This window comes from Vidua macroura, chromosome 2 (assembly GCF_024509145.1).
Source record: "Vidua macroura isolate BioBank_ID:100142 chromosome 2, ASM2450914v1, whole genome shotgun sequence".
Taxonomy (NCBI): Eukaryota; Metazoa; Chordata; class Aves; order Passeriformes; family Viduidae; genus Vidua; species Vidua macroura.
Window position 1 is genome coordinate 74,850,990 of NC_071572.1, and position 25,036 is coordinate 74,876,025.

Below are 25,036 nucleotides of genomic sequence, written 5' to 3' on the forward strand. Positions count from 1 at the left end.
CCAGGTGTAGTATGAACATTTTTAACCTGTTCATATGTGATCAGAGTTGTGGAAGCTGCTGCCATTGTCACTGCCCCAGCTGTATGCTCAGGTGCATACGTTCCTTTTATATGTGTGATCACACCCTGGGTGTGCACTGTGGGAAATGCTTTTTACAGGACGCTGATTGTGGTGAGTCCCTAAAGCAGTCATTTGCCTGTTTCCTTGACTCCAACTCTTTTTCCCATTTGCGCAAACCTGGAGAACATGGAAACTTCACTCTATCAATCACAAACCAGCTCAGAGGTACTTTTCTGAAAATACACAATATCTGCAGTTTATTTTTCAGTTTGGTTTGGGGAGGGGCAGGGGTTGTTCAAGCACAGACTTTTTTCTTAGACATGCATTCCATGGACAACTCAGGGCAGAGAGTCTCTAGTCCTTCACCAGCCGGTAGATGTGATGTTGGGCACCGTGGTCACTAGTTGAAACTTCAAAAACATATGCTATGCACAGCAAGGTCTCCTGTGTGTCCCTGTTTGTCACAACCTAGACAGAAAAGGAGAAGAAGCTGAAATGGCAACTGCTATTTCTCTGCTTACGTATTCCAACACATTTAACATAAACAGAAAGTCAGTAATAGACAAAGAACAGAGAAAGTGCAGGATCTATACACAGCTTGGCCCACAAACCAAAGCACTTTTGCATCCTCAAAACTACAAAGCAGTGAAGAGACAGGAAGATGAGGAAAAGGCCACTGTGACCAAGCAGCGATCACATCAGAGGAAGCAGGTTCTCTACTTCCCACCCCTGGTGTTGCAGAGGGAAAGTGTTTCACACAAAAAAGCTCTTTTTGCTCTGTTTGTTTGGTATAGAGGGGCCCCCTCCTGTGGCACACACACTCCTGTTCACACATATATTGATATATCACAACCACAGACAGTTGTTTCCCTTCTTCTGCTCTTGCTTGTCAATGGTAGACACAGAACATGAGGATTAAAGAGTATAACTGCTTTTACAGGAGACTTACAGATTTGACTCCATTACACCTCCCATTCCATACACTGTAGATGTTGGGAGAAGGATGGCTGCTACACTCATGCATTCGTACAGAAGCTCCTTTTTTCCCATTTTTTTTCTATGGCCCCTCAGGACCCTTTATCATCTCTACAACATGACAGCAGCATGGTGAAGGAGCAGTGTTGTCCTAGTTTCTGCAGCATGCACTAGGTGGCAGAGACAAGAGAAATACTGCTCTCAGAACTCCTAGCTCAGCTTCCCTCTCTCTGTCACTGCACAACTTTGCACATTCTTGTCACCTGAGTTTGTGCCATAGCTAAAGTTCTCTCCTGCTGGAGGAGACAGATTTTTATCAGCAGCAGCACAAACTCAACTGCAGAAGAAAACCATTCCAGCTGCAGGCTTGAAACTGTACCAAAGCCCAATTGTTCTTGTGAAAACAGGGAAAAAACAGCTGTTTCCAAACGTTCTTATTAAGTTTAGCAGTCTGATTTTGGTCTATTCTGTTTTCTTTTCTTACTTAATGATTGGATTTGCAGTCGAAGTCCTTTCCTCTGCAAGATGTGGTGAGTTAATACATATCCAGGTGTGCTAAGGCACTGGGCTCTTTTCTGAAAAATGGGTTTTCTGAAATCTTGGGAGTTCTAGATCCAGAGAAATGTGCAAAGCAAGATAAATGATGCTTGTAGGATATGGGGTATCTAAGCTCATAAAAGGGTTTAGAAAAAATATAATCAGACTTGCCTCAAAGGTGGTAGTGGGGACAGAGGACTACCAACATGCCTTACATTATGCATTTTTCAGCTCCACGGTGGGGAGTGGGAGATGCTCAGGGAGCAGCACTTTCATCTTGCACAGCACTGTAAAGGTAGTGTGTACCAGCACCCACATGAGACATGCCATCAGTGCCAGAAGATAAGGGAAGGACATGAGATTAATCAAAACATAAAGCCCCTGAGGAAGTATAACCATGTGACAGCCTTTCTTAGAATTTATAGGAAATGAGGAAATTCCTGACTGAGGAATGAAACATGCAGAAGGCAGCTACAATGTTCCCCAGTATGGATTACAGCACACAGGTCTTCCATCTGTCTCTGCCCCTCTCATGCCTTTGCTCATCTAAAAGAACTCTCAGTATTTACACTCCTCATTTCTTCCAGATGTTTGAGATCTTAATACAAGCATGAAAGAGTAAACTTAATGCCCTGTGATGTATATTATTAACCTTGTGTTTTATAGCTGATGTGTCTGAGCCACAGAGCAGTGAAATGAGTTACCTGCAGTTATCCAAGATTTTCAGAGAATGCAATGAAAACCACTTTGATTTCCAGTCTTTCATACAGCCACCAGCATCTCTTCTACTTACCCAGCCTCGCATTCTCTGGGCAAAGATCTGTGATGCCTCTTACAGAGGTGAACACAGAATTCAGTCCATTAGAAAAATCCACTTTTTAAGCTGTCTGCCCTCTTCCCAAATTTAGGCTGCATCTGAGCCTGGAAAGATGTTGGGAGTATAACAAAACTGGAAATGGAAATCTAATTGCTGTAGCCTTGTATGGAAAGACTATGCTGTAGCCTTCTAATGGAAATCTAATTGTTGTAGCCTTGTAATTCTGACCTATCTAGAGGTTGCAGTGATTCAGAAGGTGTCACAGAGCTTCCCCACAACACCCCCCTTCCTTTGCATGTCTCTGTACAGGTCCCAGATGGTCCTGAGGAAACTCTTTCTCCCCTAATATGGTCAGTGAAGAACTCTTCCCACAGAAAAATTTTATAGCCACTCAACAGTGCTCTTGTGTGTTTTTTACCTTGTAAAAAGGGCCAGGGCACAGAAAGGACCTCAATATTTTTGAAATAGTGGAATGAGCATTTCCTTCTACTGACTTTTTCATCATTCCCCTTCCTTTGTCTCTCTGCCTCATGAGCTCTTCCTTTTTCTTTTTGTTTCTCTCTTACCCAGGTCTCTCAAATCCTTTTGCTGCTCCTCTGCATGAGTTACTATCTCTAGAACTCCATAAATGGTCTTGAAGTGCAATATACATGAAAGACAGAAAGTTCAATTAGATGCTGAGCTATAAAAGGAAATCTGCTTTGGCTCTCAACAGTGAACTCCTGCATGGTGCTTACATGTTGCCAAGTTGCAATGAACACAGCTGAAATTCCTACCTGTAAGATAGTGAAGTTCTCCAGCACACTGTTCATCATGTACTTCTCGGGAAGGTGCTTGAGTTTATGGATGAAGTTGATCATGTATTCGCAGAGAGGGGAGCGGTGGATGCGGTAGGAATAGTGTCCATTTTCATAGCGTGCATACTCTGTCTGCAAGGCAAAACACAAAAGGGGCATGTGGGGCTATGCTGGCACACCAGTGACACTATCACAAAAAGGGACTCAGAACAGAAAAATTACAGTGGTACTTTTAAATAATTTTATGAACAGTGATCATAGTACTTTGCACCAAGGTCAGTCCCCTTGAGTCCTCCAATTTCTTTGGCTTGATTTCTTGTTTTTTTCAGAATGGTGGGTTCCAGCCGCTGAGCAGCAAACCCTCAAAGCACTGTGAAAGGTAACTAAGAGGAACAGACCAATTGATACCTACACTGCAGTCTGCATCTCTACTGGAAAAATACTAGGTGTGAATAAACTGAAAAAGTTAATAACTACTGTTTTAGCAAGACCAGGAAGTAATGATAGTAATACTATGCTCAGGATGCTTTATAGTTAAAAAAGACTAAAGCCTTCTGGTACCTTCTAGAAAAGACTAAAGCCTTCTGTGTGAGAGAACATAAAATTTACGCCCCCCAATTAGGGAAGAGTCTGGCCAATGACAGACAGAGAGATTTTTTTTGCTCACATTCACACCTTAGCTCCTGTATATTTTATCTGCCTTTGAGGAGAAACTGAGGCCATATTCTATGATTTCACATCAGACCCTTAAATGCCTGTAACCTTCTTTCACCCCAGAAGCTTGGTCTTCTTTCATGTGCACCATAACACCTTCCTGTAGCCCCTTATCCCTTTGCAAATACTTAACCCAACTTCAGGCATGCCTATCATGTGCCTGGAGATGGGTTTTGGGGAAGGATGCACCTTGAACTGGCTGCTGATATGAGAACAACTGGTGTTCTGCACATAGATGCTTCTGCATCCTAAATTCCTTGAGAAACAGGGCAGCAGGAGGCATGCCAAAGCAGCTCTCTTAGCAGCTGAAAGTGGAATCAAAAAGAATTTTTGCAATGCCAGGTCTATGCCTAACCCAGTTATTTGCAGTTGCTCAAGCTGTAAGTGTATACGCTCTAAGTCTAATAAAACTGTAAGACTATAGTCTGTAAATTATTACAGTCAAATTAATAGCTATAGTCTATAAATGATCTGTTTAAAAACACTGGTGAGAGTGAGGTGTTGCTTATATGTTTTTACATTTCTGGACTACAAAACATATCTATGTTCCCTAGCTTTCCTTTGCTTCCCCAGAAAACCCCAGAGAATTGGCAGAGTTAAGAGTCGTACATATTTACATCTCCTCAGAAACTGAGATTTAAGGGAAAAGTAGCAAACACTAGCAGATCTTCAGTGAAATCCTAAGACAAGCACTTTGCAGGCTGAGTGATCTTATATCTATGGCATCCATCTCCCTGACAAGAAGCATGAGATATATTTTGCCTTGAGATACAAAGGCAGGTTGCAAATACTTGAAGTGACAAAATGGCAGCCAGAGGGAACCTTGCGCCCATGTGTCTGCTCCTTACCTCTACTTTCTCTACCACCTGCTTTCCAAAGGAACACACTTTGGTAGAACAGGTAATGACCATGTTTTCTGGGCTCTCATACTGGCTGGAAACACCATAAAAAGATCTGGATTCATCTTCAATATTGGTATTCAAATCAGCCTGCCAAGAAAAAGAACAAAAAATATTTAGATGGTTATCAATAGATGGTTGTGGCATTTTCTCACCATTACCTTGCATGGCCAGGATAGTAAAGTATTGGGAGTGTCCCCAGCTCCTTAAGCAGTCCAATGTGCATTGAACAAGCAGGAGAAATCTGAAGAGTATTGAATGAAATCCTATTTCCACTTCAGAAAATGGTGTGGATTTGCATATACATTGAGGAAATCTGGTGGAATATCCTCCTAACATGAAAAACATGACACAGTTTGGAGGTACTCACAAAGCATGTGGCAAGCAGACTGCAGAGACAGAGCAGTGCAACAGACAGGTTAGACTGGGCTGACTCACCAAGGAAGGAAAATAATGGTAAAGCAACAGTAATAAAGTTTTTCCACCCTAAGAACATAGGTAAGGGAAAAGAGACAGCAGGGAAAAGTAATGTGTGAGTACACACACATATCAGGTTCAGGTACTACAAATGTAAACAGACAGGATGCAACGTGAGGAATGTAGGCTACTGATGGATCTAGCCCAGTTACACCTGAATTCAAACCCATCTCCAGTAGCAGCCACAGTTTTCAAATGTGGGTGCCTAAGGCTGGCCAACCAAAGTCTCCTGTTGGGACAGAACTCCTAAAAATCCTGGCTGTCTGAAGCTTCCACCAGGGGTCATTCCAACCGCAGTTATGAAACAAGTGGCTGTTCCCTAGAAACACTACGGGTGTGTGGGAATGCCCAGCTCAGCTCCCTCCCCTTCAAAACTGAAAGGGCAGAGCTTCTCTGTGCTCCACAAGCCCATGTGCTAATTCACATCAGCATAAAAGCAAGGATCAGTTCCCATCGGCTGCTCCAGAGCTTTTTATTCTTCCAGCTGAGCTAAGGGAAGAGGAAACTGAAGAAAATGTGTTCTTCCTACAGTGGACACAGTGTGACTAAGACAGCATTAGATGCCATTCTAGCAGGGTTTTCTAACCAATGTCAGTGAAGAGCTTTTTATTTGAGATCTAGAGCAGCACTAAGGACAAGCAATGTGGTAGAACTGGACCACCACAATAATGAATGCCCCTCTTTCTTGCAAAATAACTGTCTCTTAAGTGCCATGAGATAATAAATACTGTTAGCTTAGTTGTCTTAAGGAGCAACTTCACAAAAGGTTTAGGTCAGTCTAGAAAGTGACAGTCAAGTTTTCTCCCCTTCTGTAGACACGTGAGCTTGTTGCTGCCTTTGTGGCACCACAAAAGATGAGGACACAAAGATTGCCTGTTTTCATAGCAACACATACTGGGTTGGCTTGAGTCTCTTGAGGAACTGCACCTCAGAGTTGTAGTTTGATGATGCCAGGCTGGTCCTGACCCCGAGAGAGAGCAGTCTCAGTCTTCCAGAGCAGTTTGTGCTTCCCCATTCCTGCTGTACTGACACACATCTCTGTAGGTGTATTACAAGGGTCACTGAGGAATTGCTCATTTAGTTCTCAGTGGGATCAGTTCCCTGGCCTGATTCAGAAACACCCGTGTGTGTTCAAACAAAGAATGTGTTGGGAGGATGAGCGGCAACAGGGATAGCAGAAGGCAGGACAGCTTATTCTTATGACCACGCTGAAGACCTCGGTATTAAATAACTGGAATTATGCAGCTACTTTCTTTGTACCACAAATGTACCTGTATTAGAGAACAGCAGTATTACTCCATTCTGGTTTAGGTTTTTACTAAGTTACTGTAATACTGTACTTTAATACTGTAATACTCACTTCCATGTCAATGCAATCAACTGTATTGTTTATTTCACCCACACTCCAACTTTCTAAATAAAGATTAACTTCTTCCCTTGTCCAGAGAGGAACTAGACTAGGAGTCCTTCATAATATTTTTCTACTATTTCCCTTGGGAGTGATAAACACAATGTATGGACTTGATTCCGCTCTTCCAAAGATATTCTCCCACTGAGTCAAAAAGAACAAAGGGTCAAGGCTACAGAAGCTTAGTCAGGCCACTGCTACATAAACACAGCAGAGGCTCTCATTGCAGAATCAGACAAACATTTTCAGGGTCTCACTAGTAAAGTTAAGGTTACATTCTCCAAAAGATTCACTGGTAAAATTAAAAAAAAATTACACTCACTATGAGGCAAAACAGAAAGGTGCTAGTTCCATTTCATGAGAAAAGCTTCACTAGCCCTAAGAAGCCACTCTAGGTGCATCTGCAGTTTGACAAGCCTCCCATCAGAAGGCCAGACTAGAATTTCACAGCCAATTAACATCAGAGATTATTTAGCACACACGTATCTGCTCTTGAACTATTTGCAACCTGGTCTATACATGTAAACTGAAAATAGCAATGCTGTACATGAATACAAGACCAAGAAACAACTGAGGATTGAAACTCCAATCTCTTAGCTTTCCCTGCTGTGGAGATGATTACCTCCTGAAGGGAAACAAGACAGAAAATTGAGGAAGAACACTGTAATCTGCCACAGCCAAATTAACTTCTAAATGTCAGCTGGACACTGGGGTAATTCATGAAAGGATGCACTTAAACTTCTCAGGATTGCATGAGGACAAGAGCATAATGACAAAAGAGCTACTGCATTTAGCTTAATATCTAAAAACACTATGGCCTTCATGCCTAGATTCCTATGAGCTCCTCACAACACCTAGACCATCAGGACTACATTGCTTCTCTAAAGAAAATCTTGTGTCAAAGCACATCAAGTCCTGGAGTGAGCACCCGAGGTGAGCATAGACAAGTCTGACTTACTGTGTCCCATACATTCCACCCTGAAAAGATGCAAGGGAATAATAGTGACTATGATTTAAAGGAAATTCATCTACCCAGAACTCCATCAAGCAGAAGAGCTAATCTTCACTTTGTAGTCTGGGAATGCATAGAATTTTTTAATATGGAACTGGATGTGACTAGAACCCAGGTGCCTCAACTCCTCTCTGGCAAATGCCCTAGTATGTCCAACAACAAGTGAGATGAGTCTTAAATACATTCCTTACCCCAGCCTAGGCAGTGAAAAGAGACATAGGCAGGATTTAGGAAAGTCTCACTGAGGGGGCTGAGCTGCCTGGCCCTCCAGGCTCCTACTTGCCAGTGCTAGAACAGGATGGGACTGCGGGGGCAGCAGCAGCAGCATTCAGGCTGTTGGGTGGTGTCCAGCATTCAAACAGCTGTTCTCAGTCTCTTTTACAGGCAAAGGTAGAAGATCAAATAAACAAGGCATACTACAAGCTAAATCTGAGTTATGAGCCTCCAAATGGACCATACTACTTTATCTGACAAAGTCAGGGTTCTTGCTTTCTGTCCCAGAAGTTCCAGATGCAAAAACTTGAGCACACTCTGACATAGCAGAAATCTGATGTGTTCAACTTGCTGTGCAAGCTCTGCACAGATGACACACTTATCCATAGCTTGCCTGATGACTTCCAAACATGCTGACACTACAGTCACTGAGATATCTGTGATACAGCACATCCCAGATATTCATATACTGCATGCAAGAGTGAATCTGCCTGCTTGGGGGAAAACATCTGCCATTTCCTCCTTTCCAGAGAAGCAAGCAAAATGTTTAATTACCTACAAGACATGATTTCTAGATGGAAGAGAAGGGATTTGTTCTGGGAAGAGCATAGTAGACCTCTACAAGTTAATATGCTCCTCTCTTCCCTCCATCTCTGGAAAAGATTCTTTGAAAATGCCTCAGCAATTCAATCTTTCAATCTGCCTTTTGCTACTAATAATCTCTACACTGTTGAACACTGTGGGGAACAACTTTGGTGGAAGAAGTGCCATTGCCAGAGTCCCCTTACATAAGGCAGCAACTGGAGGTGGTGCTGGTGATGGCAGGTGAAATTAATGTGTGTAAAAATCATGAAATTCTCTGTTTCTAGCTGCTGTCTTGTTTGCTGCCTGAGGAATAACAAGAATAGAATGGACATGGAGACCAAATTGTCATTCCTTGCTCTCCAGGCAGTTTCATGATTGAAAGCATCCAGTGGGCAAGGCAGGGTGCTGAGGGCAATTTGCACTGCTGCTGTTTTGACTGGATTTGCTTATGACAGGAGAGAAGGCAAGTGCATGACAGCAGTTTCCAGCCCACCCCTTCAGCACTTTCCCACAAAAGTATATTCCATTTAGCTGAAAGAAGATGCCCAGTGATTTGACTGCCTATCACCAAGAAGAAATTACTACATACATTCTTCACAGGCAGGACAGGGCTCCCAAGAAATTCCCCTGATTCATGTCTCTGCAGATGGTTCCTTTGTGCAAAGTACTACCTGTCCTGAATTCCTGGTTTGTCATTTTTCTTCTGTCTTCCATGGAGAATCTCACAACTTCTGAAAGCTCCAAGATGCAAGTGCACCATTTCTACTAATGTGCAAAGCCCTGAGAACGCCTCTTCCCCAAACTATTAATAACGATCCATATAGGAGGAGTTCACAGGAAGAAGCAAGGAACAGGTGGCAGAGATAATATTAGCCTGGAAAAGAGCAGGGCTGCCACTGCCCATGTGTTGGGAGGCTGATGTCTCACATTCATTGTCGTGTGCTAGAATGCACTTGGAGCACAGAGAAATGTCACACAGATGTCATACACAACTTGCCAACCCAAGTCCAAAAATCAGTTCATTGTACCAAATTCCCAATGCCAAAATCAAGGAAGAATTGCAAACACTGCAACACTCCTTATGTTTCAAACTCATTAACTTTGAGCTATTGTATAGATAATTTAAAGCACCTTTGAACAAACATGAACAACTCTTTCTCAGTCACACTAGATCCTCAGTGCTACCACTGAGGTCAGGAAACCTCAACCCTGGTGTTTAGAATTAGGCCTCTGGTACACAACAGTTCACCTGGTATATTCAATGGTTACTGTAGCAATGGCAGGTTCATGCCTCGGGTTCTTCAAGCCTAAAACTGCAGATACACAACCCCAACTTATTCATTCCTTGGTTTTTTAAAGTCTTTGTCACCTGAAACCACAACTTCAACTCAGAACCACTGAAAAATCAATCATATCTTCATGTCTCAAAGCATCCCTTCAAGTATTTAATTCTACTCACCATTTTATCCTAAAATGATGCTATAAATTCAATGGTGTAGTAATTGCTTTATCCAATACATCTCTGGACATCAACAGTATATTTGTATACTTGTCCAGAGCTATCAGGTAGCAAAATGTAAAACCACCCTAGCACATACTGCTACAAAAGTATGAAAATGCAGAGGGATATAAAAATTTCTGCTGAAATCTAGTTTTCTTCCTTTTTTATTTTTAATCATATTGCCTTATTTGTGAAAAGTGTTTATTTATTAGCTTCTTAAAAGTCTTAGAAGCTTCCATTTAACTAATGACTTGACTTGTAAACTTTGCCTATTCCTAAGTGACAAGCCGTAATGTTCCCACCAATAAAACCTGATGTTAACTCCAGATGGGATTCAACAATGCAGGGGTACCAAAAAAAGTATCAGTCAAAATATTAAGCCAAGCCCAGAAATATTTCTGTTCTCCTAAGTATAGAGCTGCAGAGCCCCACAACATTGTGCACACACTGGAGTAAAGCTGTTTCGAATCCTGTGCCACATCCCCTTAATTAAGCCAAATTCCAGTGAGCTGATACCCTCTGAATACCACACACCTCATGTGGGAACAGAAAAAACCCAACTTGAAGACGTGCCACCATCTAAATCTTTCAAAATGCTGATAGAGGTTGGTCCGACATGGTGCATAGGCCACATTTATACTTCTGATATTAAAAACCAAGTTATCACAATCCCCAAACTGAACCACAAAAGCAGAAAAGCACACTGTCAATTTTGATAAATAAAATCACAGTCGCATCAGATCACAATTTCATAATTTATCTCTCTCTTCAAGTCAAGGAGTTCAAAGTGTTTCATTCTCTCTATGTAACATCTCCCTCTAAGCTGTTCCTTTTGGTTCTTGAAACTTCCAAAGCACAAAAGGCAATCAATACCTTTCAAAGGGTGCCCTGTCAAAGGATAAGCTTCTCAGCAAGGTGCTGTTTTCTCTCCCAGCCAGAACAGAGCTGATCTTCCACCTTTTGTTTTGAGCACCCCAGGCAGGCTTTGTTGTACTTTGCCAGAAGCTAATCCAATGAAGGGCCCAGCTCAGTAGCACAGAGACTGCAGGTAATAAAATTATGTGTTCCCAAAAATCATCAGCAACCAATACTCTAGGCACAAGCACTTGAGAAGAAGACTCCCAGCCAACATTCTCCAACTCGTTTCTGGAAAGGCTAGGCTTGGGACAGCTGGGAAGCTGCATCTCAAGGTACTTAACTCTTCCTTCTGAAAGCACCATTCAGGAGGCTTTCTAGTGCCACTTCGTACGAAGGGAATGAAATATAAAAGTTCATTTTTCATCATCTCACTCTGACTTGAGGTTGAATGATGTGGTAAACTCAAGGTGAAAGGCTCCAAATCCCATTACACATTCCCTCAGCCATCTACTGTACAACTGCCCTGAGCTACTATTATTTTTAATTTCATAATTCTTATGATAATATCAATCACCAAAGCTATTTTGTTTGTACCTTGAAGCACAATGGCACAGTTTTTACAAATTTCAGTTAAATCACAAAAATCCAAATTGAGTGAGTAAGCTTTTGCCAGGCTGATTTCTACCAATTTACCAGAAGTCATTTCAGTAATATATTATCAGCATAATCCAATTTCATTATATTTTTCTCTTATCTTTTGCTCTGCCAGCAGTCAGTATGCATCTGTACATTATTAGTACTTGGATAACACAAAATGCAGCTACAGAGACAGGAGAAGAGATGGAAAAGTATTGCTTCTGGCTGAGGAGTTACACAACACTGAGAACAGTGAATGCATAAGAGTATGCAGAGAATAATTTCCTCTGAATTCTTTACTTATACATGAATAAAAATTCTAGAGGGTCCAAATCACCATTAGTAAATCTGCAGACGGTAGTCAAGAACAACTCTACAGATGGACAATGTGAAAGACACATCTTGCTGCGGGCCAGAAAGTGTGCCTTGTGGGGTCAAGGAAAGATCTTGTGGCGTCAAGAAAATTGACAGTTGTGGCTGTATTAAGTTGCCTACATGGGGAAAAAATTATTGGGAGGCAGCAGTTTTCTAACAGCCATGGAGGTTGCAGCTTTTAAAGCATGAAACTTCATAGCAAACAGGTACCCTACAGAAGGCCTTTCTCTTACCCAGAATTTGACAAGGAAGAAGGCATTAGCTGGCCCCCTTTCAAAGAGCTCCTTCAGGCCCCCTTTCTTCTCAGGGAACTTGTCATAGATCTGACGGATATCCACTGCCTCGAGGTAGGGGTCATTGTAGCTGGGGCTTGACTGCCCAATGTGCACAAACAGGTGTTTGTTATACTGCAAAAAGAGGAAAAATATGGAATTAGAAAATAGTTCAGTACCATTCAGTACATACTGAACATCCATTTTCCTTCACAGAAGACAACTGGCAGTCAATGAAGATTTGATAGCATTTTCTAAAAGAGCAGAAGAAATCAATAGAAATATTATCTGCTAAGATCTGCTAATATGAGCTCATGCTGTTCTTTCCTTCCTATCAGTACATTCATGCTTCTTCCTTCTCTGAAACACTGTTTTTGGGCTTTTTCTTCCTATATTCACTCCTAAATCATTGCCTCGTGCTGCTGCCATATAGTCTGACATAACCTGAGACAGGTCACTCAGTCAAACATTGATGCTCCTGTCCTATGAAGAGCCTGAAATCCCATAGCAGATACATCCCAGGCAAATAATACTATCTTTTCTGGACTTTCATATCTCAGCCCATCACCAGAGCACATCTCAGGATGGAGAATCAAAAGGTTTAGTGAGAGAAGCATATCTTACTACTTCCATTTCATAGGTGGCACCATGGAAACACATTGATGCAAACTCATCACAGTTACCACCAATTTTAAGTTCTCCAATTTTAAGCACGCCAGAGAAACACATGGCTTTATGTGATCCTAACAACTTCTGATTTTGGGTTCTATATTGGAGTCTGTCTTACAAGGCTGGACAGGACAGCCAGAATAGCCTGGCAGGAGCGTATGACCTCAGTGCCTTCGGCTCTAGTGTATGAATGCCCATGACCCTGGACGAAGAAGCCAGAAGTACATTGCACAGACCTGGTTCTATCACTACTTATCCTCTAAGAGGAGGATATCTGGTGTTTCCCAAAGATGCCTTTCTATTCTCTGAAGAGCAATGAAGCAAGTATTTCCATACACATAGAGTAGTATAATACATCCATGATGAACAGGAGCTGTCCAAAGATGCAAAATTAATGAGGGGTGGAGGCAAGGTGTGTTTCTTACTGTGTCTTGGTCTTGTTGTTGTTCCAAGAATGCAGAGAACTCTAACATCCAAAGTTTGGAGCTAGCAACCCTTCGTCCTTGCCAAGCTGGTGCTGACGGGGAAGGTGAGAGGCCAGTAGGAGATTCAAACCCTAAGCACACAGGATTTATATAACAATAATTCAGAAAAAAAATGGCAATGGCTTTCCAGTAGAACACCTACTGTCAAAGCTGACGCATAATTTTCTTATGACTTCATTCATCATGCAAAAATATCATTCACAAGGTCCTCTAAATGGCTTGCCAGTCACCCTCTGCTAAGATAGCACTGCCCGGGATGAGATATAAAAGACAAACTACCTGGGTTTGATACCAGAGAAAACATGATCAGCAATTTTAAGAGGACTTAGACAGAGCCCTAAATGAGCAGTGAAATAAACTGTTTAGTATCAGAATGAGGTGTCACCATTAATCTCTCAAAATGGGGAAGCTGAGAAGGAAAAGACATTTGTTATTCCACTTAATTAGAAATTAGGAACACAATCATGTTATGACAAAGAACAGTGTTCTAGAGCATGAAGCATGGTGGAAGACCAGTAGAGATATGTAAACTTTTATTCTCTGCTGAGCAAAGAAGAAAAAAAAACCCAACACAACCAATATAAAACAGGAAGAAGACAAAATTTACAAGTTTCAGCTCTCTCAATAAAAGGATGAGAACAGGTAATAAGAGGAAATCATATAAAAATTGGTTTTGGCTCTTTGAAATGTTTCAATAGGTTTTGTTTTTTTAAATTAACTTTCAAGAGTTTTAGAGTGCTGGCTGTTTTTGAAGCTGGAATACAATTTCAAAGGAAGGAAGTACATTTCCTTACCTACCTGGTATTGGAAGCGGAGGCTGTACAGCATAAGGTTGTTGAGAAAAAGGTTTCACACTGCAGAAGTGCACAAAGAGAGATGGTTAATAAAAACCCAACCAAATAAAAAATATTCTTCACTGACTGCTCCTCAAGGAGAAAGTGGCATAAGTGTCTTTTGAAAATTATCTTTGTGGGCAAGAGAAGGGCCATGGGCGAAGACTCAGAAAGCAGTAAGGGGCCAGGACTGGAGAGATGAAGATTTCCCTGCAGGTGTTTGCAGGCCCTCCCTCCAGATTTGTTTTTCTGAGATCCCTATCAGCCTCTTAATACACAGGTGCCCATTTATTTGTCCTTTCCTTTCAACTACAAGTAGTTTTATATCTATGCAAGTGGATATAGGTCTGGGCTGGATTCCTCTCAGACTTTCAGGCCCAAATTCAGACACATTCAACACCCACAAGTAAACACACCTTTCAGGAGAGCTCAGCTCCATTTTAACACTACTGTAAGAGAAATTAAGGCCTTAGCATTTCACAGATCTTGTAATAGCTAATGGTGTTCCTCAGGCAGCAGAAAAAGCAGCAGAAGCACCTGCTTTGGATGCTCACATGAAGGAATACTTACTCCTGGGAAGATCCAGCTTGGCCTGGCAATGGTCCTTGCCAAAACTGCAAGAGAACAACACATAGGCAAAAGTCACCACTCTTAGGACAGAGATGAAAAGGAAGGCTTGCTCTTTTCTGAGGAAACAAACTGCAAGCTCACAGACTTTTAAAGATGTGATTGAGTTCTCTCTTCTTTTTACATTCCTGGTTTCATTCTTGTGGAGATGCTGACTGGTCTTTTTTTTTTTCATTCTACACGCTACTAGTAATGATATACAAAAAACCAACCCGAAAGTGATCTTTAATGTTAAAAATTATGCATGCACCTTGTGCCTCTGTCTCCAAAGCTTTTGTGATGCTCACTCTCTTGGAAGGACCATTTTCCCCAGGAAAGTTCCACGGGAGTTATTTTGGCAGAAATCAATACTCAGCAAATGCTCACTAGGCCCAACTCATAGGTACAGGGATGCTGACAGACCCTTCTCTATTAAGGATTTTATGTAATGGCCATCTGATCAAAGTGCTGAGAATAAGACTGGGAAATACAAACTTGAAAAAGGGTCAGGATGGCCCAAACAGATTTATTCCAAAAAGAGGCTGGACTAAGGAAGTGATACAAAAATCCAAAGGAATTGAGTATTCTCTCCCTTGTATCATTAAAAAAATATACATAGTAAACTCTATTGTTTTACATCAGTGTGAGCAAAGAATTGGACAAAACTGTTGAAGCCACATGACAGATTTATTCTACAGAGACAATGCCTTTTGGCCCATTCTGTCTCAGTTCTCAGGATTTTCCTGAGCAGGTCCCAACATCCTTTCAAATAGTCAAATGTCTTCTCAAAACTCCACCAAAACACTGATCCACTCACCCCAGAAACAGCAGGGTAGGCTGGTCGTGGGAGACCAGGCAAGCCCATTTTACTATGGAAGGCAGTTGCAGAGATAATCTGGGCAGATGACATTGTAGCCATACTCTGCATGGCTTTATCTTTTGCTGCCTGATCCTATGAGCAAGAATAGAAACAGAAAAAACAGGATTATTATAATGATTAACTAGTTGCCAGCTCTAATGGTCTATAACCAGAATTCTCATCAGCTTCTCTGTCAGGAATAAGCATCTCTGAATTTCTGGGCAGCAAACTCACCAATAACTGTCCTAAGAACTCTTTAAAGCTGTAAGGCTATGACTCATTACTATAGCTTCAGATGTGAATAGTCATGCTTCCTGAAATGCTGGTTTAAAGACTGCTAAACTTTTATCCCTTCTGTCCGAGGGCTTTCAACCACACAGCTGAAAAGCTTTGTTGTGGAAAGTACACCCCTAGCTGACTGTTGTATTTTAATAATTGGTAAGAATTTTCAATGGGAAAGATTCTTGATTACAAAAAAAAATAACCTCTGAGGAAAAGGTCACAAAAAGAGATTGTCATCATCACTGCAGAAATGACTACCTCAATTTGGGACTGCATTAGTCTTAGGTAGAGTTTATCATTTTATCCCCATCTTCAGGGAAACTTGAAACCTTCATAAACTCCAGGGCACATATGCAGGAACGTTCCTTTTTGTATTTTAACAGGACTGTAGATTTTACACACATTCTTACAGGCAATGACAGTACAGTCTGAAGTATCTAGAAAACAAACAGCATTCTTCATTTCTTCTTTCAAGGAATAAATAGGCAAACAGAAGCACTTATATTCTGCCTTTCCTCCTACATCCCCTACAATTAATCTTTCAAACATTCCACATTTATCTGTGTCATTATAATTACCACGGAAAACTCACAGATTAATTCATAGCTTGAAGAAACTGCTGAAAGAGATACAACAGCCCTCGCTGTCTTCTTCAGGAATTCTCACTTCCCACTTGCATTCACTGAACTGCATTAAGTTCTCACCCTTGGGCCTCCATTCTTTCTAACCCCTCCAACTTATCTAAGGTTCTCTAAAGTTCAAAACCCAAATATCCTAATTTGTCTAACAAAAAAAAAAAAAGTGGAGGAGGCATCTTCAAAAATCTCAATAATAAATGTTACTGTTCAAGTGGAATGATCAGTAGAAATGGGCAAAACTTACACCTTTTTTAGAGCATCTGTGACTCCCATTAGTACCATTCAAGTGAATGGAAGGGAAACATTTTAAATGCTGAGAAAGTTCCTAATATTCTCCAAAGCTATGGGAAACGTTTTCAAAATCCAGTTTAAATTATGCCTTAGTGAATAATTGAAGGATTACCTACATCTTTAACGGAAATTATTATTTTCTGTTTTTTTCTTAATACATATATAAGGACTATTTCCCATGTGCCATTGGAGAAAAGGATTTTTTTCCTTCCCTTATTTTCTCACTGGAAAAATTGTATTTGTCTACCTCAGTTTATGGGGAAGATGCATTTACTTGTGGAGGTATTAAAAGTCAAAAGAAAATGTAAAATAATTAGGGAAGAAAAGTATTTTACCTATTAACCTCTGCTGTGTTTTCGTTTTGTTTAAATGCTTGACAGACTGCTGGAAAGAGCATGTTTTTAGAAAAGACATCATTCTGTTTCAGTTCTATACTAATTTCAAGTGTTTTCCAGTATAAAAAGAAAAAAGAAGAAAAAAATGGGAAAAAGGAGCGATAAAAACTTTGACCAAACATTTGCATTTGTATTTTCCTTTATTATTCTTAAAACACATAATAATGATGATAATAATAATACCATCATATCACCATGATTTCCCACTTTTTTCCTTAGTGCAGATGATATCTATTAGCCACTCAGGGCATAGAAAAACTACTGACTTTTGGGAACAGTGTTTTCTTCAAGTTTTACCCTATTTCCCAGCTGTATCTTTTACAGACGCAGTGGACATTTAAAAAAGACACTCCGGTTTGTGTGGAGGTGGAATTATTGCAGTCACTACTCTGAAAAGTCATCATGTAGCTGCTCTGATCGCTGGGATATAAACACAAAGACATGCACTTGCTATGGAAAATGAGCAGTGATAGGAGAGCACACAGCTGTCAGCAGGACCCTGGAGGAAGGGCAGCAGTTTCTGTGATTTCATTTCCTTGCTCTATGGAAATGGCCAGCGAAAGCAAAGAAGTAAATGAGTTGAATCAGTGTTCCTGATCTGCCACTGCAGGCAGAAAGAAACAGCCTGGTCCTGGGGAAGGGTTCTCTGCAGGCAGCTGGGCAGAGCTCACAGCATGGCCTGGGTGGTGTAAAAGGACAGCAGCCAATGGCTCCATGGAGCTCCCCGAGACACCTTCGTTCCCTGAGAACAAAACCAGCCAGCTCCTGTGAGCTAAGTGGAAGCAGGCTCGGCTGACTGGCTTTTCAATCACGCCCAACCCCAGAGCTGTGACACACGAGGAACAGAATCAAGGTTACAGATGTAAGCAGCAGTGAGGCTTTTAACACCCTGGGCAGTTGTTGTTTCCTGCTCGTTCTAACTTGCCTCTCCAGCAGGCCTCCACCTGAATTGACCACTTAACAGCACCACAGGTTTCAAGCTTAGGCAGCCCTACCTGGGTGCACTGAATTAGATAGTTGTAATTTGTGCCTCCTTCTCTTTATCAGAGCAGCTGGAAACACAACAGGCTAATAAAAGGCACAGCACAGCTTACTAAAATGGGGCTGGGATGTGGGGGGTGCTGTCATGGCTTAGAGGCAATCACCGCTTGCAATAGAGCTGCACGCACGTCAGCGCTGGGCAGCTGAGTGCCAACAGCTCACACACAGGACAGTCCATTTGCCCTGGTGCCCAGTGAGGAGCTGCCCAGGCAGCCAAGAGGAAGCACATGCTGCTAACAGCCATGCCTCAGCAGTCAGGGCTGGGCTGTCACGGTTATTGTCACCTGGAGCATGGAAAACCAGGACAGCAAACTCTCTTCCTTCCAGATTACTTATGGCCATACCAAACAGAAAGGTCAGCATTCACCTTCCTTCTCTGGCTGTCTCAGTGAAACATAACAAGGCTCAGACCTCACATCCTGCTCAGCAAGCCCTTTCTGGATAGCTCACATTTTAACAGGGGACAGACACCCTCTTCTGCAATTGTCACATACAAACTTGACCTTCTCAACATTTCTGGCAATTCAGTCTGAGCATATAAACCATTTCCTCACATCAAATCTGAGTGGAAATGAATGTCAAGAGGTTCATTAGGATGATCTTGGAGCTTTACCTATGGAAAGGAAAACACAGCTCTTCTCAAGCAAGTATTCAACCATTTTCTCTTTCTCGTTAGCTCCGGCCTCTTCAAATCAGGTCTGAATTAATCAAAGAGCAAAGTCTATTCAGTTGGCACCATTTTGCCTGAGAAGACGCCAGCTGGCTTTATTGCTTCCTCTCAGTGGACAACTCCACATCACCACCTCTAGGAGAGGTGGAGCTGGTGCTCTAATAACTGTAAGGCCACCTTTTCCCAAGGCCACCACAACACCAGCAACTGCTTACTGGTCAGCATTTGTAACCATAAACAATTCCTGCTCAGGTAAACACTCCCTGCACACTCCTAAGCCTAAGGGCCTTTCAGATTTGAATGACAGCAGCATAAACCAGAAGTAGAAATAAGACACATGAAATTTAAGAAGTTATTGTTTCTTTATTCTTTAAATAGAATTGCTCCAGACGTCACAGAGCTTCAACAATAATGAATGTTTGCACAACATTTCCTGGGAAGAACCTTTTCCTCTCCAGCTTACTACAGTTCAGTGACTAATCTCAGGCTTTTTTAAGGCTATTCAAAGAGGGAATAGCTGACTTGGGGGAGCTTGTGTGATATGCTAAGGGATATCCATCATACCTTGAGCTTGGCTTGGATCTCTCTAGCTTTCCGCCTTGCCAGGACCTGGATGTGACTAGATACCTGCATTGAAAGACAAAATTCCATGCTCATTCCAGAGGAATACTTGGTAGCCTCTTGTAGAATTAGGCAGTTATTTAGGGTTGGGGGTAGGAGGACTTGGGGTTAACAAGGAGCTACTTTTCTGAACATAACTCCGGTGCCATGAAATAGAGTGGAGGGCCTGTAAAGATAGGCCATCTAAGGTCCAGGTTGCTCAGTGCTTTGTCCAGCATAGCCTGGATATTCATTCCCAAATTACAAAGATTCCTTTTTCATCTCATGCACCAGGTATTTTCAAAATCATCATTGCTGCTTGGGCTGAACAAGAAATCTTCATGCAGAGAACCACTGGAACACTCATTAGTAGGCCAAGCAAATAAAATCACGCTACTTAACAGTACAAAAATTTTTCACTATATGATTGGCAGACATGAGCATTATAAACCCCCTGTAAAATGCCTGAGCTGACTCTTCCTGCCATTCTTATTAACCAGCTCAGCACAACAACCTCCTTCCAGCAAAGTCAGAAACTACCAACAAGCGAACAGCAAGAAATTTGTTCTCATTAGCCCTCATAATCTCTAGAGGTCCAAAGAAGCTAACCCTTCCAGGGAAAACTGTACACTTACCTGTTTCCTTGTGCGTGTTTTCCCTGTTCTCAGCTTAATATAGCGGGCAATCAACTCATTTCGGCCTGGAACAGAGAAATAATGCAAATCCAAGTTTAGAAAGCAATGACCCCAGCAAAAAAGATAGATAATTCCATTGTGTATCTATAGAGATCAGCAGCAGATGATTCTGTCACACTCCTTTCTTAGAAAAGAACTTATTAGTGCACATGGTAGAAGTCTGAGTTTTAGGCGCAGTCTCTTATAACATCCTCATAGACAAACTGACAAATTTGGGGCTAGATAATTGGGCAAGGGGCTTGCTGAAAACTGGCTGAAGGGATGGATGGAGTCCCAGTTGACAATGAGCTGACAGTGAGGCAGCAATGCACCCTTATGGCAAATCCCAGTTGCCAATAGGTAAGAGGAGTGATCCTTCATCTCCACTCAGCACAGCTGAGGCAACATGTGGAGTACTGAGTCCAGGTCTGGCCTCCTCAGCATGAGAAAGGTGTGAACACACTGGAGCATCTGTCCTATGAAGAGAGGCTGAGAGAACTGGGCCTGTTCAGTCTGGAGAGGACACAGGGGCAGTTTTTAATCAATAATAATAAAATAAATACCTGATGGGAGGCAATGAAGGAAAAAAGGGAGCTACCCTCCTCTCAGTAGTGCCCAGTGACAGAACGAGAAACAACTGACACTGATTAACACATGAAATTGTGTCTAAAAACAATTTAAGAAAAAAGAAAAATAAAAACCCAACCTTTTTTACTCTAAGGGTGGTTAAACATTGGCACAGGCTACCCAGAGAGGCTATAGTCTCCATCCTTGGAGGACAGTAACAACCTACTGGACACTGCTTGACCAGCAGGGCCAGACTACACAATCTGAAGAGGAGCCTGTCATTCTGTGTAACTAAGTCCAAGAAAATAAACAACAATGGGGAAGCACATGGAAACAGCTACACAGAATTTATCAGTGTGATATGATACAGGGAATTACAAGTCCTCTCAGGCTCCTTCAGGCAGACTATCCAGCTTTATTACACTGGCTCCCAATGTATCACATCTACGCAGCCACACAGATTTTATTGTCTTTCTTGAGATGGACGAATTAGGAGCAGAAACAGAAAGTCAGCAGTTACACATCTGAACTCTAGGCTGGTTCAAAGGAGAAAACATGACAGAGAAAGAGCTTGATACAGTAGTATAAAGATAGTACTGCAATAAAAAGTTGGGAGTAGGAGCTGCAAGGCTGTGAGACATCTTGATATGGCTGCAAGTGTTTGCAGAATGAAGCAGGAATGAACTGGGAAACAAAGCCACAGTTCTTGTGAAGTTTCTTTATAAGAAAATTATAAAACCCCAGTATTGTCTGTGGAAAGTTTGTGGGCAAAAAACTTGTGTATTAGGACATCACCGACATCAAAAGGCAAGCAGTGAAATCAGTATTAAACTATCAGTATTAACTATTCCAGTAGTTAAATATTCCATGAAAAAGCAGTAACGTGTTTTTATTTTAAACTCTTATTTCACTCAACCCTGAAATAAAGTGTATGCAAGGAAAGAGTGCTGAAATTGACCACTCAACCCTTTAGGGAAGGACTGGCAAAGCCGTTAATTCCATCTGTTTCTGAAACAGAACAATGCAAATGTCCATGACTGCAGTGAGGCCAGGTTCATGAAACACAACCAATGCACACACAGGAATGGGAAAGTGTTTTACATACACAGATCTTAATCTTTCCCTAATGGTGTCATTGTAGCAGCTCCCCTTATTCCCATGGGAGAAGAAACAGGTCTGTAGCTGAGAAGTCAGCTCCAGCTCCTGTAAACACAAATTAGGAACTGTATCTGTGCCAGAAACACAATGCCCTGCCATGTAAGCACTGACCTCTTCAGTTCCCACAGTTTCAGCTTGAGCACAATGACATGCCCAGGAGACTTTGGTGGGAGCAGATGCTGCCCTGCCACCTTCCACCTGGCCGCTCTTCCAACCCATGTAAACCATTTCCACAAAGCCGAGACCAATTATAGCAACACATATCCACACCACCTTCCTCTAGTGCCAACAATAACATTTATGGCTTCTCAAAGCTTCCATCTGTTTAGACATGGATCCAAGCTGAAAGGTAAGAAACAACTGAAGTGATTCTTCTCAGACAGATGCCGACATAAGAAATTTCAGAAGGACTGTTTGACACACATCAGAAATTGGAAATGTGCTGAACAAAACAAGGCACTCAAACCCTATTATTTATAAAGAAAGAAGAAGAAGGGAAATTTTTGTTTCAACAAGAGGACACTTTGAGAGGCAAGGTGAATGAGTTAATGGAAAAGAGAGGAAAAACTAGCCCTGAGAAGAAGTGGATGTGGAGAATTTCAGGCAAATTTCTAGAGGGCACGTATCAGGCTATACTGAAAATTTGAACACATGGGAACTCTCCAGACACTGGCTCAATTATTGGTCATCCTTGCAAAACTAATTACAATGGTTTCTCAACCAGATACAATAAATTTTATGGAGCAAATTCATATGTAAAGTGTGTCAAATTAAGTAAAGAAATTACGGAGGCTGAACAGTCTGACAGAACATTATTCTGCTGTAGCAGTAAGGGGCTGCAAGGGGTAATCAGTATGAGAGGATGCCATGAACAGCTCTGTGCCAGTCACAGTCAATTCCAGCCACTACCAAACTGGATGAAAATAACAATCAATCCATCAAATCCTCAACCAGAGGAGCACAAGCTACCTTTGCTTGAATGCATTCTGGAAAGGGCAAGAGCCATCAGAACAGGAGACACATGAGGAGACACAAGAGGAACCACAAAAGGAGACATGAGAACGCACAGGAGAAATGTAAGATATGTAAAAAGACGAATATTGAGAAAAGGTGACATGTGGTAGGGGACATTCCTGGGGATGTGTCTGGAAAAGTCATCTTGGAAAAAGTTGCTCCATGACAGAAAAACACTTTGAGGCAACTGCAGCACCCACGCCAGAGAAGAGACAACTCTGAAAGGACTGCAGCCTATTGAAAACCCATGCAGAGATTAGAAGCAGCTAGAAACAAGGAGCACCAGAGGGGAAACAAAACAAAACCAAACCAAACCAAAAAAAAGCAGGAACTGGCAGAAAGAGACCTTTACACACAGTGATGCCAATCTCCTGCGTCACCCAGCACCTCATCAAAGGAATTAAGAGGGACTGAGTGTTAGAGAGAACAAAAGAAGGGAAACAGAGTAGGAAGCAGGGAGGAGAGACAATAAATTGTAGTCAAGCCTGGGAAACTGGGAGGTATTTCCATACCTGTGCATTTAACTGTTTGCCTTTGACAACAGTAGCAGTGAAAATTGCAAAGTTCTCTCAGGCCATGTATTTCACCAAAAAAGACTAGTGGGAGAGGAGATTGTTGTACAAATTGCAAATATTAGATGTCAGTACAGAAATTCCCTAGAAAGAAACTCTACACATTGAGCATCTAATTGTGGATCATCAAAATTTCCAGTTTTAGAATTCATTTCCCACTTGCTAATATCTCTCATACAGTCTTCGTATTCCAGAAGTGTGTCCTTACAGTCAGGTTAAAACAGAAAAGTGACAGTTACATTAAGCTAATAAAGATACTGGTAGCACAAAAAAGAAAAAAAAAAGACAAAAAAAAAAAAGAAAAAAAAAGCCCCCCCCCCAAAAAACACCATCAAACAAAACAGATCACTCCACAAAGACAGTCATCACAGGGATTACTAAATATAGAACTATGTAAATTGCCAAGCCCAGTAAACTGCAGCATGGCAGTATTAAATTACCATTAATCAAAACTACAAGAGAAGCAAGTCCTAAATGTCTTTTGTGTTTCTGATCAGTAGTTAGATGTAAGCAGGTGTTATGTGGCTGGAAGTTTGAAAGCTCACAGGCTCTGGAAGGCACCTTCTTTGACAGCCCTGGCTGCAAGGTCAGCAAAGACCAGCACTCCTCACTTGGCTGAAACAGGCAGAGCTGTCATAAACCGTCAGATGGTTCATTTTTTAGAGCCATGTAAACTGTCCCTCAGTAATCTGATCATATGTTGTGTTCTTAGAATAACTCCCGCTGAGGTCTGCCATGGTCACCAGAACCTGCCAACAGTTGTGACTCCTCTGTCGAAACCGCGCATTGGGTTTCACGAAGCTCCAGCCAACATTCCAACTGTGGCACAGCACCTCTATCCTCCATGGAGCCTTCCCCTGGGAAGCAGGGCATGAAAAAAAAGCAGTCAAGAGATAGCACCTTATGTTCTTTACCTCTCATTCTTAACAGATAAATTTCCAAGGGCAGCAATTTGGCTCCCATTCTGTCTTACACTAAACTGCAAAATTTTGCATTCAGTAGTTATGCAGGAAGGAATTGCTAAGAGAAGTGAATAAGGAGACTTTTGGATTCTCTATTCACACCTGTGCACCTTTGAATATAACTGCAGAAAAGTGTCTTCCTGTAAGGAAGAGGGATAATCAAACGGAATTCCCATCACCATAGAAAGCATTTTCCAGTCCTACCTCAAAGCTTCATGCTGACTTTCTGTTAGTAGAGGTATATTAATTTTTCTGCCTCTTGTAAGCAGTATCTCTTTAAGACTTATACTTCCTCACACACCTGTTGCCAAAGCAAGTGAGATCAAAGAATTCAATGATCAAAATCCTTTCAGTGGGAAATGGCATGGAAATGTCATGTTTCTTGGCAGATTCAGTATCTTTCTGTACCCAAAGCAAACATTTACAACTACCTATAAGTAGTTCTATAAGAGAAGCAAATATCCAGCTTTATCCAGTGAAAGGTTTATAAAAGTGAGGTCAAGAAAGCCATCTCAACTCTCATTTCAATCTCGTTGTGTCACTTACTGATATCTCCTGGGACATGACTATCTCCTTGAACTTAT

General features: G+C 41.6%; 1 protein-coding gene across 4 annotated transcripts in view; it reads right to left on the minus strand.

Moving 5' to 3' along the window:
• Positions 1–255: 255 nt before the first annotated feature.
• The window catches only part of TEAD4 (TEA domain transcription factor 4), a 54,782-nt gene continuing 30,001 nt past the window's right edge, over positions 256–25,036 (minus strand). Inside the window, exons 5-17 of one of the 4 annotated variants that reach the window (XM_053971454.1) lie at positions 20,141–20,205; positions 19,470–19,532; positions 15,547–15,681; positions 14,694–14,737; positions 14,089–14,144; positions 13,231–13,361; positions 12,098–12,271; positions 4,749–4,889; positions 3,166–3,318; positions 2,956–3,022; positions 1,520–1,859; positions 1,010–1,205; positions 441–528 (exon numbers count right to left, since the gene is read on the minus strand). In XM_053971454.1, coding sequence (XP_053827429.1) covers positions 1,789–1,859; positions 2,956–3,022; positions 3,166–3,318; positions 4,749–4,889; positions 12,098–12,271; positions 13,231–13,361; positions 14,089–14,144; positions 14,694–14,737; positions 15,547–15,681; positions 19,470–19,532; positions 20,141–20,205 — 1,100 coding nt within the window. In that variant the 3' untranslated portion in view covers positions 441–528; positions 1,010–1,205; positions 1,520–1,788. Of the gene's footprint in view, positions 529–1,009; positions 1,206–1,519; positions 1,860–2,807; positions 3,023–3,165; positions 3,319–4,748; positions 4,890–12,097; positions 12,272–13,230; positions 13,362–14,088; positions 14,145–14,693; positions 14,738–15,546; positions 15,682–19,469; positions 19,533–20,140; positions 20,206–25,036 lie in introns of those variants that run through there. The other 3 variants (XM_053971455.1, XM_053971457.1, XM_053971456.1) reach the window with 3 other exon arrangements.